Source organism: Adelges cooleyi, unplaced genomic scaffold (assembly GCF_023614345.1).
Source record: "Adelges cooleyi isolate 19-005CV unplaced genomic scaffold, UGA_ACOO_1.1 ACOO_flye_CR_arks_rails_tigmint_CR_PRNA_651, whole genome shotgun sequence".
Lineage (NCBI taxonomy): Eukaryota > Metazoa > Arthropoda > Insecta > Hemiptera > Adelgidae > Adelges > Adelges cooleyi.
Window position 1 is genome coordinate 4535670 of NW_026096352.1, and position 17464 is coordinate 4553133.

Here is a 17464-nt window from a genome sequence, read left to right on the forward strand (position 1 = left end):
TATTCTGTATTATTATATATATTTTGACTGTGGCATTTTATTTCTATGGTATCGGGTGAGAAAAAAGTTCTAAATTCACTTATTTCTTTTATAAAAGATTACTCAAAGTTCTAAAACGGAATTAATGATTACCGCAGACTTCACTTAATCGAACTTAGTAATATTCTGTTTATATAATATTGTTGCATTAGCTAAAATCAAAATTCCACAGTTCAAAAATCCTTAATAATTTGTTGTAAGTACACAGAATAGTGTAATGGTGAAAGGGTAATGTAGAATAATCGGATTTAATAGTGTTTTTTTTAAACTCCATTCGCGTAAATACATTTAATACCACTAAAATTACTATAATTAATATAAGAAGTTATACAAGTAAACAACTAAGTTGAATTACTTGAAAATAAGTTGTCATGAATAAAAATTGTTTTTTAATATCTATGCATAGTAATTGATTAACTCAGCCCAATTTCCTTTTTGTTTTGGGTAAATCGAGTCCCACCTTAAAAATGGTACGTGGTGAATTAGGTCTTTACTAAAAAGGGTGTATTTGAATAATTCAGTAGGTTCAGCCGATTAGCGTAATTTAGAAGATACCACGTGGTGGTTAGCTGAATAGTATACAAAAAAATTGGTTTCATAAAGAAAAGTTAGGTTCTTTATGATCTAAGCAACTATTTGAGTATAACCACTTTCATAAAATTATTTTTTTTGCTAGATTTTACTAATTGATATCTCTTCAAATTATTTCACGACTTTGGAATGTCATGATAATTCGTTTTAATTTTCATAATATATAAATTGCTTATTCGTTCCTTCGCATGGGTTATAATATAGTTCACATGCCCCATTCCTTTCATCTATCTATGGTTATAAATTCTATATTATCAATTCCGCATGTTACCTTAAATTATTCAAATGTAACACCTCTCATGTTCTTTTTCATTGCTCAGACCACTAGGTCAAGACAGAAATCCTTCACAATGTTTGCAATTAGCATAATTTAATACCTCATTACTACCTTCATATTTTCCTATCTACAGAATTGTGCCTCGATAATTAATAGACTATAACATTTTTCGTTTCTTAAGCTAAGTTTCATTACTTTTTAAACATTTTTTAAATTTATTTTTTTAATAAAATGTTTATACTGTTAAAATGTCTAGTATTTATTGTACTTTTAATTTATTTAGTTAATTTAGTGTGCTATATGTTATACATATACCTATAACTGGCATGTCTTGTATACATTTAACTGTGAAGATGTATTTTATTTTAAAGAAATTACCAATAAAATATAAATATATAAATATATAATATTATATACATACATGAAGCCACTTGTGCAATCTCATGATAACCTGAGTGTAATTCTTAGGTTTATTTAAAAAGTATATTTTAAATGTACCTTTATTTATTTGTATTTCCTCATTCTATAGAATTGACTATTTTTGGTTAGTTAATACATTTTATTAGTTATATTTAAGTTTTAATAAACCATAATAATATAATTAAGTCACGGTGAGATATTAACGCAATAAGGCTCAAAATTCTACTTGAAATAAATTATAAATGATTATAAAAAATAGTATTTTTAACTGCACAAAAGACGGTACAACGCAAAGAATATTGCTGACATTTAAAACAGAAAAGCATCGAGATGTAATGTTTAGTGTAATATATTTGTTTACACTTTACACACATTTTATAAAATTAAACGGTATCGGCTATAAAGTTCAACTTGTCACCACAAACTATCAAATGTTTAATTATAATCCCGTTGCAGCCTCGCAAATCGCTATCTGATCATTTGCAAAGGGATATAACGTGTTATTCAAGCAAACAATAGCTTAGATTCTCCTTGATCAAAACTTACATAATTCATTAATAAATACCAAAACTTTACTATCGTTTGTTTGGTAAGTACTGATGACTATCAAAAATCAAAGTTAAAGTAGTGAAATGTGTAATATTATAAAACAGATTTGTTCGCAATAAAAAAAAAAAAAAAATAAACATTTGTATTTAAAAAATGTATGTAAAACGCAATTTGAAGAAATTTAATGCATTTATAATATGTACCTTTTAGTTTTGGTTTTGGCCAGGTAAATTAATTAAAAATACAATGGAAACTTATAAAGAACTTGCGGTTGTAGTGAAAAATTAATTATAAACTAAACTTCCGGCCCCAGAAAATAACCCGTACACATAAACGTGTATTTATAATAAAAACGGTTATTGTGGTGTATTTTAAGTGTATTTTTTGTAAGTCTATTATCCTATTGTTTTAATGAACTTAATGATTATTGTAGTAATAAAATATTATTAGTAGATTGTCAGTAATGTGTTGTGTTGGGTTGTTAAAACGAAAATACTATAAAAGAGCGCAAAAAAATACTGTTCGTTATCGCATTTTACTCTTACAAAATTTTCAATCAAATGATAATTGTTACTACCGATTTAATATATAATTACTATTGTTTGCACGATAAATATAATTGAACGACTTAGATTAAGTATATTGCTTTTATAGGGTATATAATGTTATCTTATCAGAATTTCATAGTAATTGATTTTTGTATTATATTCTAATATTATAAAAAAGTTACCTATAAATATTATTTTTGGTTTTTATCAAACAAGTAATTTAAAGTTTTTTTTGAGGGGGGGGGGGTCACTTTTAAAGTCAAATGGAACCATATACATTTAGTCGAGTATTTACTTACCATTGTTTTTAAACATGGTCTGTAAAACAAACTGTTTATTTTAAAAATTAAAACAAATTTCAGGAAATTAATAATTTTATTTGGTAAACAATACATAAAGTATTGTTCATCAATAAATTCAAAATTGACATGCAAATCTAATTACATAAATGGTTTGCCATTTGAGTTTTAAAAGAACTCCTTAAAATCGTGTTACCTAAGAGAAAAAAATACAATCACCATAAAATATTATTGTATGACAAAAACTAAAAACAATTTTTAAGGTGGCCCATAAAATTCTTAAGATAACATGTACATAAACAGTATACTAAATCCACAATATATATATGTTTTTTAAATGTTGTAATTTTGAACATAAAATTACATCTATAAAAGTATCGGTTATAAATAATACCGAACATTATTCTTGGTTTCTTGGCATTCAATTATAACTGGTCTACATCTGTAACTCACATATATATAGAAAGAAGTAGATGCTTGGGAGTTAGTTATTTATCAAATTAACAATTTGAATATAGAAAGCAGTACTAATTACTTTGGTGTAAATTCTAAATTGTGCATAATCTAACATTTATGTGTTCTTTAATATTTCAATAAAAGCCTCTTAGCACCAGCAAGTTCTAATGTTTGTAAGCATAGGAGTTTGCGCTCAAGACCATCGAGTTGTCAAGCAATTTTTCCACCCTTCGCCCTTTCATTGGTGATAGCTTATATAAGGGACGAAATACCGTCGGTTAGACCACACTCAGATAGCGTACGCAAGTCTCGAAATCTAAGTGCGGCCAGCTTCTTAAAAACAGGTAAGACACGTTCTTTTGTTAAATAAAAAGTTTTGCCGAATTGATACCCAACCTATTATACCCATTTTAAATTATCAAATTTATGCTTTATTAAAATTAATAATTCTATATGGTAATGAAATAAAATAATATTTTACATTTCTAATACCTATGTAAAATAATTTCATTTTCAGTTATAGTTTTAGAAAAAAATTTCAGTTCGGGAGCATAAGGCACAATACGCGTGACAATTTAATTTAACATATATTATAATACTGTAGGAACCGTTTTCGGAGTATATAATTATTTCATGTATGAATTAAAATTAATATGTCCACTAAAAGTGTGATTTTTAACCTTTAGCTTCCAATATTTATTCACATTGTATAAAAAGCTTTTAGTTATTTATATATTGTATAGTAATTTATTGTGTCCCACGAATATTTGACCTTATTGCAATATGGCCTAATGAAATTTATATTTTTAAAAAAATCGTTTGACTATAGACAAAAAATGTTTTATTTTTAAAAACAAATAGAAAAAACAATTTTTTTTAAAGTCAAATTCTTGTGGATATCCTGTACATAACTTAATTTCTCAACATAATAAATGTGTGCATTGACATAATTTTAATAAACGCGTGTTAAATACTTTTTCCTGTTGAATTATCACAGTACACATTATTGTGAATATGTCGTGCACGTTTACACTATGTCTTTCTATAGGAGTAAAAGATGACTCACACACCCACATTTAACGTCACTCAACTGAATTCTGTTGATATTCTATAGGGAAAAAAGTTAAGCGTAGTTCGCAGTATTCAAAACTGTATACATTTTGATCACATCATTGCTGTTAGAGCGATCTACTACCATTCATACACTTGCTGCAAACATGCCGCTATTTTAACACATGGCTGTAACCAGCACTAATTTTTTTTTGGGTAGGGGGGTTTATTTTAAGATAAAACTAGTATATAATATTTAGGATATTTATTAAATAGAACCATATCAGTTTTTAGGTGTATATATATATATATATATATATCTATCGCGTAGTCGATAAATGTGAGGTGTAAGAATGTATCTTTACGGACCAATTTCTATCTCGGTTATCAATTCACTATTACGTTTTTTAGGTGCCTTTTTATTCGTTGGAATCTCTACTTTACAATGGTATATTTGTATTTTTGTTTTGACTATTTTAGCAGGTTGAAATAACAGATCTTTCCAGTAAACGATAACGGTGTCCTGTCGTTGTCGCCGACGCTGATAATGACTATTAGTTTATCGACACAACTCATGCTTTTATTTATATACAGGGTTAAATCGATTCTATATATGAATATAAACATTATTGACGTCTTCCAATAAGGTACAACAACGAAATTAGAAAAAAACTAAAATTCATTGGCGTGTCCATAAGCCTAAGCAGGCGATAACGATAATATCACGTATTTATTATTATTTAATTTAATTTTAGGCTTTAAAGTTAAAAGAAAACTTACATCATAATATTTTTCTTATTTTTACATCATTTTCTGGAATACTTAAAAAAAAATGGAACAAAAGACATAAAGGATAGGTAATACAAATATTTTTTGATGAAATTTTTTTGGGGGGGGGGGTTTGAACCCGGACCCCCCTCCCCCCTATCAATACGGCCATGTTTTAACAAGAATACCAATCCTTGTTAAAACAATACAATTTATAGGTGTCTACTATAGTACTATAATTTTTTTTCACTACAACCTCTTTTTATTAATCAATTATGTAAAATCCTAAACTACTGGGTTAAGTTATTTAACCCAGCGTCATATATTCGTAGACATTTTATTTGTATTTATTTACCAATTAAAACTGTTTTACAATACTTACATTTTTCTTATTTAATATTAAAAAATACTAAATAATAAAAAATCAAACAAAAATTATTTTGGTTTATTATCTATGTTTAATACTAAATATATATAGGTGTAACCAAAAAGCCTAATGATATTTCAAACAACCAAACAAGTTTTAACCAATTAAAAATATAAATAAACTCTTAAGAGAAGAAGAGAGTAATGCGCGCAGATAAAAATTACTAAAAGCACTAACCTTTACACTTATTGAGTTTTTCTTACTCAATTCTTTCTACATTTTCTTACTTTTTAACTAATACAGTTATATAGTAAAAAAATATACTGTTTCATGAAATTCTGAAAAACCTGTATCTTATATCGATTTTTTAGCGCAAAGGTGTTTAAAATGCATTTTTAAAATATGTTTTAAAATTTTACTTTGTATTACCTCGTTATTCCATGTTATAAAGGTGGCATTTGACATCTCCTGAAGTAGTAAAGATCTTAATTTTTGCACTCAATGAAAAAATATAACGTTATATTCGATAAAAGTGTAGACTTATTTAATAAATACTTTATTGCTTTTGATGTCATACATATAATCAGTATAATAATGTATTGTTATTGTAACAAAGATTTTATCACGACAATCGAAAAATATATTGTATCAAATATCAATAATAAATGTATCAAAAATAAAACATAAAAATTTAAATAATTACATTTATAATTAATTATCAATTAATACAATTTATATCAAAGTAATAATTTTTATTTTTTTATATGAATAAAATGGTTTTATTATAATATATACCTAATTATTTATTTATATAATAATGTTAATTCAATTTTGTTGTTTTTTTCGTCGTGTGCGTCATAACTCGATTTCTCAAAAAAATTCCCTTGGTATCACCAAATAGTTTAAGTTGTCTGCGCACAGATTGATAAATGTATTTTCTATTTAACTTAAGAGGAATTTAAAAATTACTGTTCATTATGTTTGAACAATACTTAGGTTCGTGAGAAAGTGTATGATTAAATCGAGTTTTATTTGAACTGTGTCGTTCTCATGATAGGTCTATCCATCATTATAATTATTTAAAACCGGTACGTTAAATGTGAGTTTTCACAAAATTATGTCGTTTAACATGTAGATTTATAACACAAGGGATATATATATAAATATATAAGTGAGGGTGTAGGTTCAAAACGTACAACTCCATGTTATTTAACAGTTAAAGTGGGTTCGCACGAACATCATGCTAATTTGTTGTGTGACAACGACAAAACTGCCCTAAATAATAACAAAACAAATGGTAATGTCCCGTTTAATATTCTAAACAAAGCGACGCTGTACACTGTAGTGTGTATAAACTATTAATGAATTTCTTTAGGATGATATTTGGAAGTGCAGTGTACATACATTTTATTTAGGAATTTTTCTAATGTCCACTGAATGGAAAACACAAAAACAGATTCTACAATTATGCCATGTGCTTAAAGCATATCCAGTAGTACGCATGGACAATATTATTTCTATGAGAACTAGTTTTAAAGCACTGATAAACCACCTCAAGCATAACGCTGTCAATTAACATTATTTTTTTTGACTTTCAGATTGATCAAAATACTGGGAAAATGAAACTGTACGTCGCAACGTTTGTGGTGCTCAACACCTTTCTCTTATTGCTAAGCACTTTATCAATGGCATCTCCATTAGACAGCTACTCTGAAGATGAAGTCATTAGTAAGTACATGTAATTCTAAAAATAGTATTATCTCAGTAGTAGCGTTTTGAATTTTCCTAATTAGTAAACATATCTCAAACAAGTATCTTGGAATAAAACAAACTATGATAATCCGGGAGTCGGGACATACAACTTGCGAGTAAAAAATAAATAACTGACCTAACTTACTCTTTTTGACACTTATTTTTAGAAAAATTAAATATTTTTGAGTAGGTAATTAAACACATAATACCGAAAACTTCATTATCGTGATTAATTTTAAACATCGTACTGCGACTTTGACATACAATTTAGATTTTGTCCTTAAAATATTTAAGCAATAAAATCGACGAAGACGTTAAAGCCCCTTTTTATTAAGAGGTTCATTATAGGAAAAATTGTAATTTAAAGCTAAAACCAAAGTATATATATATATCGATTGTAAGGTTGATTCTAGATTTCAAGTATTATGAAATCAAAAATGAACAACATTTTGTAGGCAATGACGTTTTTTAAACAACATACATGGCTTTATATTTAAGTTTTAACATATACAAACAATATTATCTATTTTAAACAGCCATAACTTTTCTAGTAATAAGAAAATATTAAAATTTATGCATTCTTCTAAAAGAACAATAATAGTTTTTTTCTCTTTTGTTTCTATAACTTTTAAATTTCTATTAAAAATTCATAGCATTATAGCAATATACGCTAAAATGAAATCCTTTTTTTTTTATTTTACATCAGAAATATACAATCTGTACAATGAGCACAATAAGCATATATGATAAAAATAGAGATAAATTACATGAATTCATTTTGATGGAAGAAACCACTCATTAGTGATACTTCCAATGATTTTTTTAAATTTTTAAACTTATATTTACATTGGTCTAATTATGTATTAATATTAATTGATATTATTAGATAGAAAATCACGGCACCACTTACGTTTTAGACGTCTGAAATGAAATCCTAAATACTAAATTGATGATAATATTACAACAACTGTACGTAACAGATAAATATAGTTCAAGTTCAAACATAACTGTGTGATATCAAATATGTGAAGCCAAACTCGATACCAGGACATTAAAGATATTATATTATAACGCATAGGTATATAATTTCAGAAAGAGTTGCCAGATTAAGAATAATTTTAAAAGTAAACTGTAGTCTACAAATCGCACAACTAAATAGTGCTCTCGAGTGTCACGAAAGAACTTTATAGATGCTTTGACTGTTATTATAGACATGATAAAATGGATATAATGTTCCTAAAAAACAGTAATATTTTATATTATCATTTTTTCGAGTTTCTATAACCTGTTTTCTTATTTTTTCGTGTGGCCGATAACAGAGGTTTTTATATAAAATAAAAATCGGACTTAGCTATGTACATTTTATCGGTGATGTGTTGCCTAGTAAGTCGATTACTATCTATAAGTATAATGTGATCGTGATCTGATTTTTAGTTACTGACGACGGCGGCACTATGTACGTGGTGGATGATTACGCAGACAAGGAAATGAGAAACGACGTGGAATACATTTATCCTGCATTGCAAAAGAGGTTAGTGCATGTTTTCAAGCGAACTCTTCTCGTTAACCCAACCATCGCCTGCGTAAAAAGATGTCTACAATTTTCCAAATAAAAAAAGTTAAAACAAATGATGAAAGAACCTAGTATCTCTATTTGTAAAAAAAAAATAATGATATCAAGGGCATTCATTATAATATTATTGTTTTATGTAACGTTATGAGTAGGCTTAATACATATTATTGTGATAGTTACTAGTTGAGTTAGAAGAGCTCACTCAATCTCATCGATACATTGAGTACTCAAATACACGCAAAATGGTTAAGGTTTGATTGTACGCAAAAAAATACATTCTACAAGACAATCGAGTTTGTCGCGTCGCTTAGTCTATAGTTTATTTCGAATATCCGACTGTGTCGATCAAATCAGTTTTCACTGTGTTCTACTATATTATTGGTCCTTCGATTCCTATAAAAAACATTTATCCATTTTCATATGTGTACTTAGGAAATCGTCGGTGTACAAATACCGTAAGTCGTGCGTGCCAAGAGGCGGAAACTGTGACCATAGACCCAAAAACTGTTGCGACAACGGTTCGTGTCGGTGCAACTTGTGGGGCGCCAACTGCAAGTGCCAACGGATGGGATTCTTCCAGAAATGGGGAAAGTGAAGTAGAAAATTGGCAAAGAACTTCATCAACAGCTATCATCCAAGAGCCGAGGTGCATCACACCACCCTTTTGATTGAACACAAGTTTCCTTGTTCATTGTTAAAATGTATTAAGTACTTTATTCACCGTACATTTTACGCATATTGTCCGATTTGTGTGAAGTAAAATATAAAAATAAATAAAAGCCCGTTTACCCTCTAATCCTGGTGTTTGTCATTAAATAGAAAAACTATTGAACTAGTGCCATACAAATTATACACGACCTCTCCTCATCTATTGGTGCGGTGGAAAATAGTTAGCAAGATAATATGAAAACAAAAGTAAACTCAGTTAAGAGTACTCACACTTCATGCAGATACATCAATACATGAATATGTCCTGATAATTATATGCTTATTTCCGACAAGGGCGGATACAGAGGTCTTAAACGGGGGGGGGGGGGGGCAATAGAAAATAAATTGATAGGAATTGTCTTATTATTAGTCGACATAAAAATTAGTTGTGTACAGAAATCAGTCATGCTGGTGAATGTGATGGAACTTGTTGTTTTAGAATATACCTACTTTTAATTTTTAAATGAAAAACATAATTAAAATTTAAATCAATTTTAGTCACAATTACTTACAAATGGAATATTTGATACCTTTTTTGTGAACATTGCCCCCCCCCCCTGTATCCGCCCTTGATTTCCAAATTGTAATCTCCTTGCGATATATGACGATAGTATAGTCTTAATTATATGTTCTGACAAACGTTTTTTAGTAGTTCTATAATATCTAGCCTTAATCGATTTAATGGCAACATTTATCAATATTTAACATTTCTTATAAATCAATTTCCGTGGTTCGCCAGTAAGAAGTACCTACTTAACAAATTCATTTGACTATCCTTTTATATATCGTTATATTGTTATATCCTTATATATCCTGCAATTTGATGTATCTGCATAAAGTTTGTATACTCTTAACATTATTTTCATAACATTTTCCTCTTCCATAATCCCTCCATAATCCTCCTCTATAATGACGTCAGCACTGTGATACCAGCCATGTCAATAACACGTGGTAGCATTTGTTGTTTTGCCCGTGAAAATAGTCTGTAAAACGAACGACGAAATCTTTTGTAATGGTTACGAAAAACGCCCTGAACTGATTTAAAGAGTATTGAAAATGAATCAAGTAACTGAACAAATACCAACTGTCATAGTGATACTCGTATATTGTAAAAACGACATTAATCACTTGACTGACACCTGCATTGGCCTGTTTTTATTTTATAGTACGCTGTAGCTGTATACATAATATGCAATAGCAAAAATTGGATAAAAACTATAATATTGAATCAAAAATGATTTCGTACATGTATGTGTTATTCAGATATCAATATATAAACAATGTTCAAACATCATGGGTAGAATTAAGTTTTGTATATAAACACATCTAAATAAACATCAAATCATTTTTTAAATCAAGCACAGTGGGCCTAGGATGCCTAAAGTCTACACTATAATTTATTGAGGCGCATTGAATAGGCAATTTTTCGCTAAAAATTTGGTAAACATATATATTTAACACAGAAAAGACTAAAGAGCTATCTATTTTAATATTTAATTTTTTCAATTTGTCTTTTTGTGAAAAACACAGTATGTTTATTTTCAAACAGTACGTAATTCCTTAGTATAGGGCTCAGATTTGAGTTTTGAAAAAACAATTAAATTTTTTATAATATTTACAATGTATCAATCAAAGCACAATTTTAAAATTATGTTTATTTGAGTTATAATTTCACATATTAATAATATGAACAGTTTTAAAAACGTACTTCAATCGATACATGAAGCAAGTATTGAAAAATCTATACACGTTTTCAAAACTATTGTTGAATTGCGTGTTTCATAGTACAGTTAAAATTAGAAAAAAATTCAACTAAAATAAAAGGTAAGAACACGTGCCTCTCAGCATTCAAAATACCTACCAGATTGCTTTATTAGTCACACACCAAAAAAATAATAATCAAGTATTTTAATAAAAAAGTTATTAGATAACACTTTATATGGACCTAACTAAAACGTAAAAAAATCGCTGATATCAAGGTTTAAACAAATATAATGAGGTGTTTATCAATTCCAAAAATATGTAAAATCTATTTTTATATTATCTTCTATAAATCTATATTCTTTAATTGCGAATAACTCAAACTAATAGTTCTTAACCAGATTAAAATATTGCTATATATAAGGTAGGTATATATTATTAGTGCGGGTTGTTAGCTGTTGAAGCCACACCAGTAAGTATGTTGTATTTTCCTATAAAGTGAATGTCTACAGTCTATCAGTTCTGTACTAACAAATATGTCATGTGGAACGTTTCAGGTCAAAGAGTAGACCATACATAGCGGTTGTACAAAGGAAAGCAAATTTGATCTTCCGCTTTGTGGTCGAGCGAAGGATTTAATGAGTTGAACCGGTTGAATATTAATTCCGCCACGATGACTAACATTAAAATAAAAAAATATATAAAACTTATATATGTATTTCAATAAGGGTCAATTGGATTTGTAAACATCGGTGATAAACAAATAAGAATGTATTTTTATTTTTTTACTCTCTCTCTCTTAGTTTAACGTCAGTTATTCCCATCGATCGGGGCTTGGATGGTTTTAATTTGGCATTTTTGGGCTTATAGCTGGCTACCGACCTAACGCTACTAAACAAGTTGGCTCCAGAGAGAGGTGCAGGTGGCCATTTTCCCCCCAGACAGTTGCCTGCCTGGAACAAACCGCGGTTTTAATGGATTTTCTGTTAATGTTGTTTGTGGTGACTGTAATGCAGGTAAGGGTACAGTTAGCGTAAAGTTAGCAGCGCAATCTTTTAAAAAAGCTCTAGGTCTAGTGGCAAAAATAAGGTCCAACAATTTTCGAAAATACTCCTAAAAGTCAAGTACAATAGCTTTTCGTAGTTTTCAGTAGTTTTTCGTCAACAAAAAACTCGCCAGCAAAAAGTTGTGCTGTTAGCGTAATGTTAGCAGCACAAACTTAAAATAAGCTCTAGTGGCGAAAATAAAGTCCAAAAAAATTTTGTTTTTCTCCAACAATGTCCAGCAAGCTACCAACAAATTTGTTGGATAGGTTTAATTAATGTCTGATAAAGTGCTAAGGCTAACTGTATGAGGGTGTTTTGATGTTTTGATAATATGTCCTTGACTAATATTTTATAATCTTTACATTATATAGTATATCATTTTTTACTTGATACTTTCAAGAAAGTTTTAAGTTTGATTTCGCAATTGCTATTTTGAAGCCGGTAGAACTGATTACAGACTTTTCATAAAATCGATTATAAGTTTTATATCGATTTGATCTTGTCATCGGGCTTATATATTCCGTTCGATAAAATTAGTACTTCGTTAAAGAATTGGTCATCAATATAAGCATTATATATTACCATATTTACTTGATGTATAAAACCTTCATAGTCGCGTCGAAGACTAGTCCACATTGCCGCTATGTCAGTTAATGTTTTTTGTGGCCAAAATTTGCGCGGCAGTGTGATGCGACTATTTTTTGATAGCTAAATTTACCCAGATATAACCGTAAAATTTTGCCTTGGAGACATCCAAAGTTATTTCTTGTGTTTAAAAGTTTCTGCTGTACATTCAAACTTATTGTATTGATTTTTGATGTTTTTAATATCCTTTTCGAGTAATATATCGTATATATTTTTCCATTTAAAGGTAAGGCCGAAGATGTCGTCGAAAGAGCTTTCTGAAAACTCTCACATAGGAATCATCAACAAATCTTCAAAATCCGATGTAAATTGTACCTTGTCCTTAATGAAACGTTTAAATTTGTCGTCATACATATTTAAAAATATATTAATTATTAAAAGTTGATCAGATTCCTCGTTGTAATAATTTAAAGTGTAATCAAACTTTTTTACGAAACGCAAAATGCTATGAATCCTATTTTCTATAACTTTTGAACCGATCTAACCGCAGTTGTTCGACGGGATATTAAATGAACATTTCAAATATTTTTTCTCAATGTTCAGTTATAAATATACATATTATAATGTTGTAAGCTATCAATGTGTTATATGAGTGGCAACGTAATTAAAAAATGTGGTTAGTTGTATACGTATTAATAACATTTGCGTGTATTTGATGACATATTTTATTATATGGTAACTAGTACGATTTGTGGTCAACATCATGCATTTATACATACTATTATTATCAGAGTGCAAAAATATAATAAGAATTTAAAAAATACACATTATCTTATGATGTTACTATGAAATGATGAGTTAAGAAAAATTATTTTCACAAACAAATGAATAACAATAAAATATTTATTAATATTTTTTATTTTATTATACTTGCTAAATTTTCAACAAACATCACCATTGAAGGTATCATTTTTATCTGTATCTATTTAAAATTGTATTATAATTTACAGATTCGCATCCAGGCGTTTAACTGCAATCTGTTTTATCTAATATAATAAATATTTTTGAAAATTAGTATATTAATAATTTTCACGACAATGTATTAATTCTGTTAAATTATAACTAGGAAAAATCGTCTAAGAAATAAACATTATAAACGTTGTAAGGTAGGTAATTATTATTTTCTATACTTATAATTTATTTTTTAAACAATTATCCGACGAGTAAGGTTGCTTTTTGCTAACCAATGTAGGTAATTTGTGTTAGGCTAATTTTAACAACTTATTTATTAATTAGTGTATTTATTATGTATTAAAAAAAAATAACTGTTATCAGACTTTGACAGATTTATATCAGCGCACGGTACAGCCGCTCGTAGCTGACAAGAACAAATCCTTCGAATAAATCTCTTTAGTGCGTTAATGCGTGCGTGTGAAGAAGGGCATTGTATGGATTTGGACACTACAACGCGCTAGGAGGAAAATAGTTTATCCGTGCAAGTGGGACATAATCTGGGCTTAAACGTATGATACCATCCGTTGCCACAATAATGTTTGCTTTGTTTTTTATAATCTTTTCTGAGACAGACGTGTATCGAATTCCAGAGCCGGTATGGAGTTTCACGCGTTTGACCAAAGCACTGCGAAAATATGTTGAAGTATATGATCGGTATATTACTATTGTATGCCTCTCTGTTTGTAATATTCAATTTTTCTTTAGCAGTTTTCTTATAGGTTTGATTGTTAGGTCTATAGAGTAATATATAAGGTTATTCGTTAAAATTTAACATTGGCAAATCAACTTTATAGTGACAATCGTTCAACGACAATACGCCCATCATAAAGTTCGTTCCGCTTTGGCCAACTTATTCAGAGCGAAGAAGTGCACTGCGAAACATCCGGAGAAGAACTTACTCAGAACCTAAGGGCGGATATTGTAGTGGTAGACAGGAGGGGAGGGTGAGGCCTCATCTTAGACACCACAATTCGATGGCACACTAATGACAACATACAAGACGTAAAGTACATGAAGAAAAAAGAGCTATATACATGCCGTGTACTCCCAGACTAAGCTGTTTCTATAACGTAGAAGAGTGGGAAGTCGTCGGACTATGGTTCGGCGCGCTCGAAACCGCGTCTAAATTCCTACAGGACTTCTTCAAAAATCAGGGTCTATTACAAAGAGATCTGAAAAAATTTATCTGTCGGTGTTACAAGACACATTGCATATAATCAACTTTCATTTATACTCATAAATAATTATTACCATTTTCGCAAAACATTTGTTATTTTATTTTAGTTTATTGTATGTTATTTTATCTTAAAAATTAATTTTATGTAGACTGTACGCTGTATTGACAACTGTAAACTGTGTCGTAAAAGCCACTCACCAAGTGAGCAGTCCGCTTATTTTTTTCAAATAAAGTTGTTTATATTTAATTTGATAATTTTCTGATTCATCTATATCTTCAGTTTTATATGATGTTTACTATACTGAAGTATAACTGCAACAGTGGAGCAGTGACTATTGTTCTGAAGATGTACTGTGCAAGTGGAGTAAAATTCCAGCATAAAACTGAAGACATGGATTAATTTTTCAATTAATGCATTTATACCAACTTAATTTTAGACATTTTTATGATACTACACATTTTACCACTTTTTAGTCATTTATGAAACATCTATTGCCTTCTCTAAACAGACATTGTACATGTTGGCTAGACATTACTGATAATAAGTAATTATTGATATTGACTATTTTCGTTAACACAATATATCATATATATGGCTGCGATATTCTACGTGCGATATTTTAAGTTTTTTGTTATGTTTTCAATCACTCATATTAATAACTCATGTTGTCATTTGTATTTATTGATTTTGTTCTGCAAGCAGACTATTTTACAAACCGTGTTAATGACTGATATTTGAACTGTTTTTCTACACAATCAATAAAGTAAGAGTTTTAATGGTTTTAGCGGTGTACTGTACAAGCATACTGTATTATATCACAATAATTATTATAATATGTATACAGAATACAATTGTACTGCGACGGAATTAGAAAAATGTACGGGTAATAATAGATATTAAAGTAAAACGCATTAAACGTTTAACAGTAGTACTTACGTTTTAAATAAACGCGGTTTGCGATTGAAATCGAGTGGAATTAACCATTCGACGAATCGATTTCACTTAGACGTTTCGTTTACGATTTCATAACTATAATAATACATACTTATAATAATGTATTTTATTACATATTAATATTTATAACTATTAAACTATTCCTTGTAATATGCTTATATTTTCTATTAATTGCACATCTAATCTGTAATGGTGATTGTGAGTCTACAGGTCTTCGTGTAAATAAATATACAATTGTTTTCATTAAAGATTAATAAATATTTTGAAAAATGATGCTGATAAGTAACAGCTAACCTTCCATGTGCAATTGGTCTTGGTACCGATAATATTCGACAAAACCTTAAGAGAAAAAAAAATTAAACGAAATCAAAACAAAAGACTACCTATTAATATTAAAATTGATTAGTCAGAGTGACAGTCAAGCGTAGCGTGGCTTATAATAGGAAGGTACCTACATCTTTTTTTATGCAATCATATTAACACACAAAAGGTCACTTTCTTTTAATCGCAAGCGAGGTACATCCTGAAATATTTTATAAGCCTGTAGTTTTTTTAACCTATTTTGTTTGTCAAGATGTAAACAAAAAAAGTAAGAAATAAAACAATGAGTTTAATATATCTTACAAATAAAAAAAAACTATAATAATACCAACTTCTACATTTAAATTTCTTAAGAAGACGCTATCCACTCATTTATCAAAGAGTAAAGTATAGGAACTTTAAATATTTAAAAATTACAATTATTTTCCATAAAATCAGGTTTGCGCAAATGACAAATAAAAACCAAAGTGTCTTGGATTTGTTGTAAATTTTTCAATTTGATTTTTTTTAGTATATGAAAAACAAATTATTAATACATTTTAATGCTTTACAGATATAATTTAAACAACAAACAGCTACTTCTGTTGAGTATGTTTTGTACAAGTATCCATTTATATTTATTTATACTGTATACATTTTATTTATTTCAAATTAAGAAAATATTTTCTCTTTAAAAATCACCAAATCTTAAGCCTTTTATGTGACATGAGATTAGACATCCTAAATGTGACTTGGGATAAATACACTTTTTATGTAGACTTACAGTTTTACATACATTTTGTACATAAATTATAAATATGTCGAATTCTCGTGACCTACGCTTTATATTACATGGTAATGATTGCGTAGGGTGGTATAGTAGCGATTGGAACTCAGTCAATCGAAACGCCATAAATGTAGAATAAGAACAAGTAAGTGCTTGATTTCAAAACTATGAATTGAAAAAGTAGAGATAATTCCTTTCTGATACAGTTCATTGCACTGATCCGTATTTAACGGTTTCGATAGTGTTCTAGTTATATTAATGTTCGTATAATCGGATAAATGAACAAATCCTAGTAGATAATTTGGTGGTATTAACGTTATGTAAAGTCTACAGCTCAGGTAATTTATATTGTTCTTTTTTATTTCGCTAATATTTTAATATTATGTCAGATACTCAGATTGAAAGCTCAATCACTTTAAAATCTATACATTTATAAAATACAAAAATTACTGTAATGCATTTTTCACACTTCAAAATACTTTAACGTCGTTAGGTTCCTATT

The 17464-nt window shown here is 28.8% G+C and overlaps 1 protein-coding gene across 1 annotated transcript; it reads left to right on the forward strand.

The window, feature by feature from the left end:
• Positions 1-3447: 3447 nt before the first annotated feature.
• Positions 3448-9440, forward strand: LOC126844595 (uncharacterized). The gene is made up of 4 exons (XM_050582893.1): positions 3448-3523; positions 6963-7092; positions 8551-8647; positions 9122-9440. Exons 2-4 carry the CDS (start codon positions 6984-6986, stop codon positions 9282-9284), a joined length of 369 nt encoding a protein of 122 aa, XP_050438850.1. The 5' UTR covers positions 3448-3523; positions 6963-6983; the 3' UTR covers positions 9285-9440.
• Positions 9441-17464: the final 8024 nt, after the last annotated feature.

Excerpts from the sequence above, each read along its gene's own strand:
- LOC126844595 (XM_050582893.1), top strand. The coding sequence starts at position 6,984 with ATGAAACTGTACGTCGCAACGTTTGTGGTGCTCAACACCTTTCTCTTA. Across the intron at positions 7,093-8,550 it reads CTCTGAAGATGAAGTCATTA|TTACTGACGACGGCGGCACT; the intron begins GTAAGTACATGT and ends TCTGATTTTTAG. Across the intron at positions 8,648-9,121 it reads TATCCTGCATTGCAAAAGAG|GAAATCGTCGGTGTACAAAT; the intron begins GTTAGTGCATGT and ends ATGTGTACTTAG.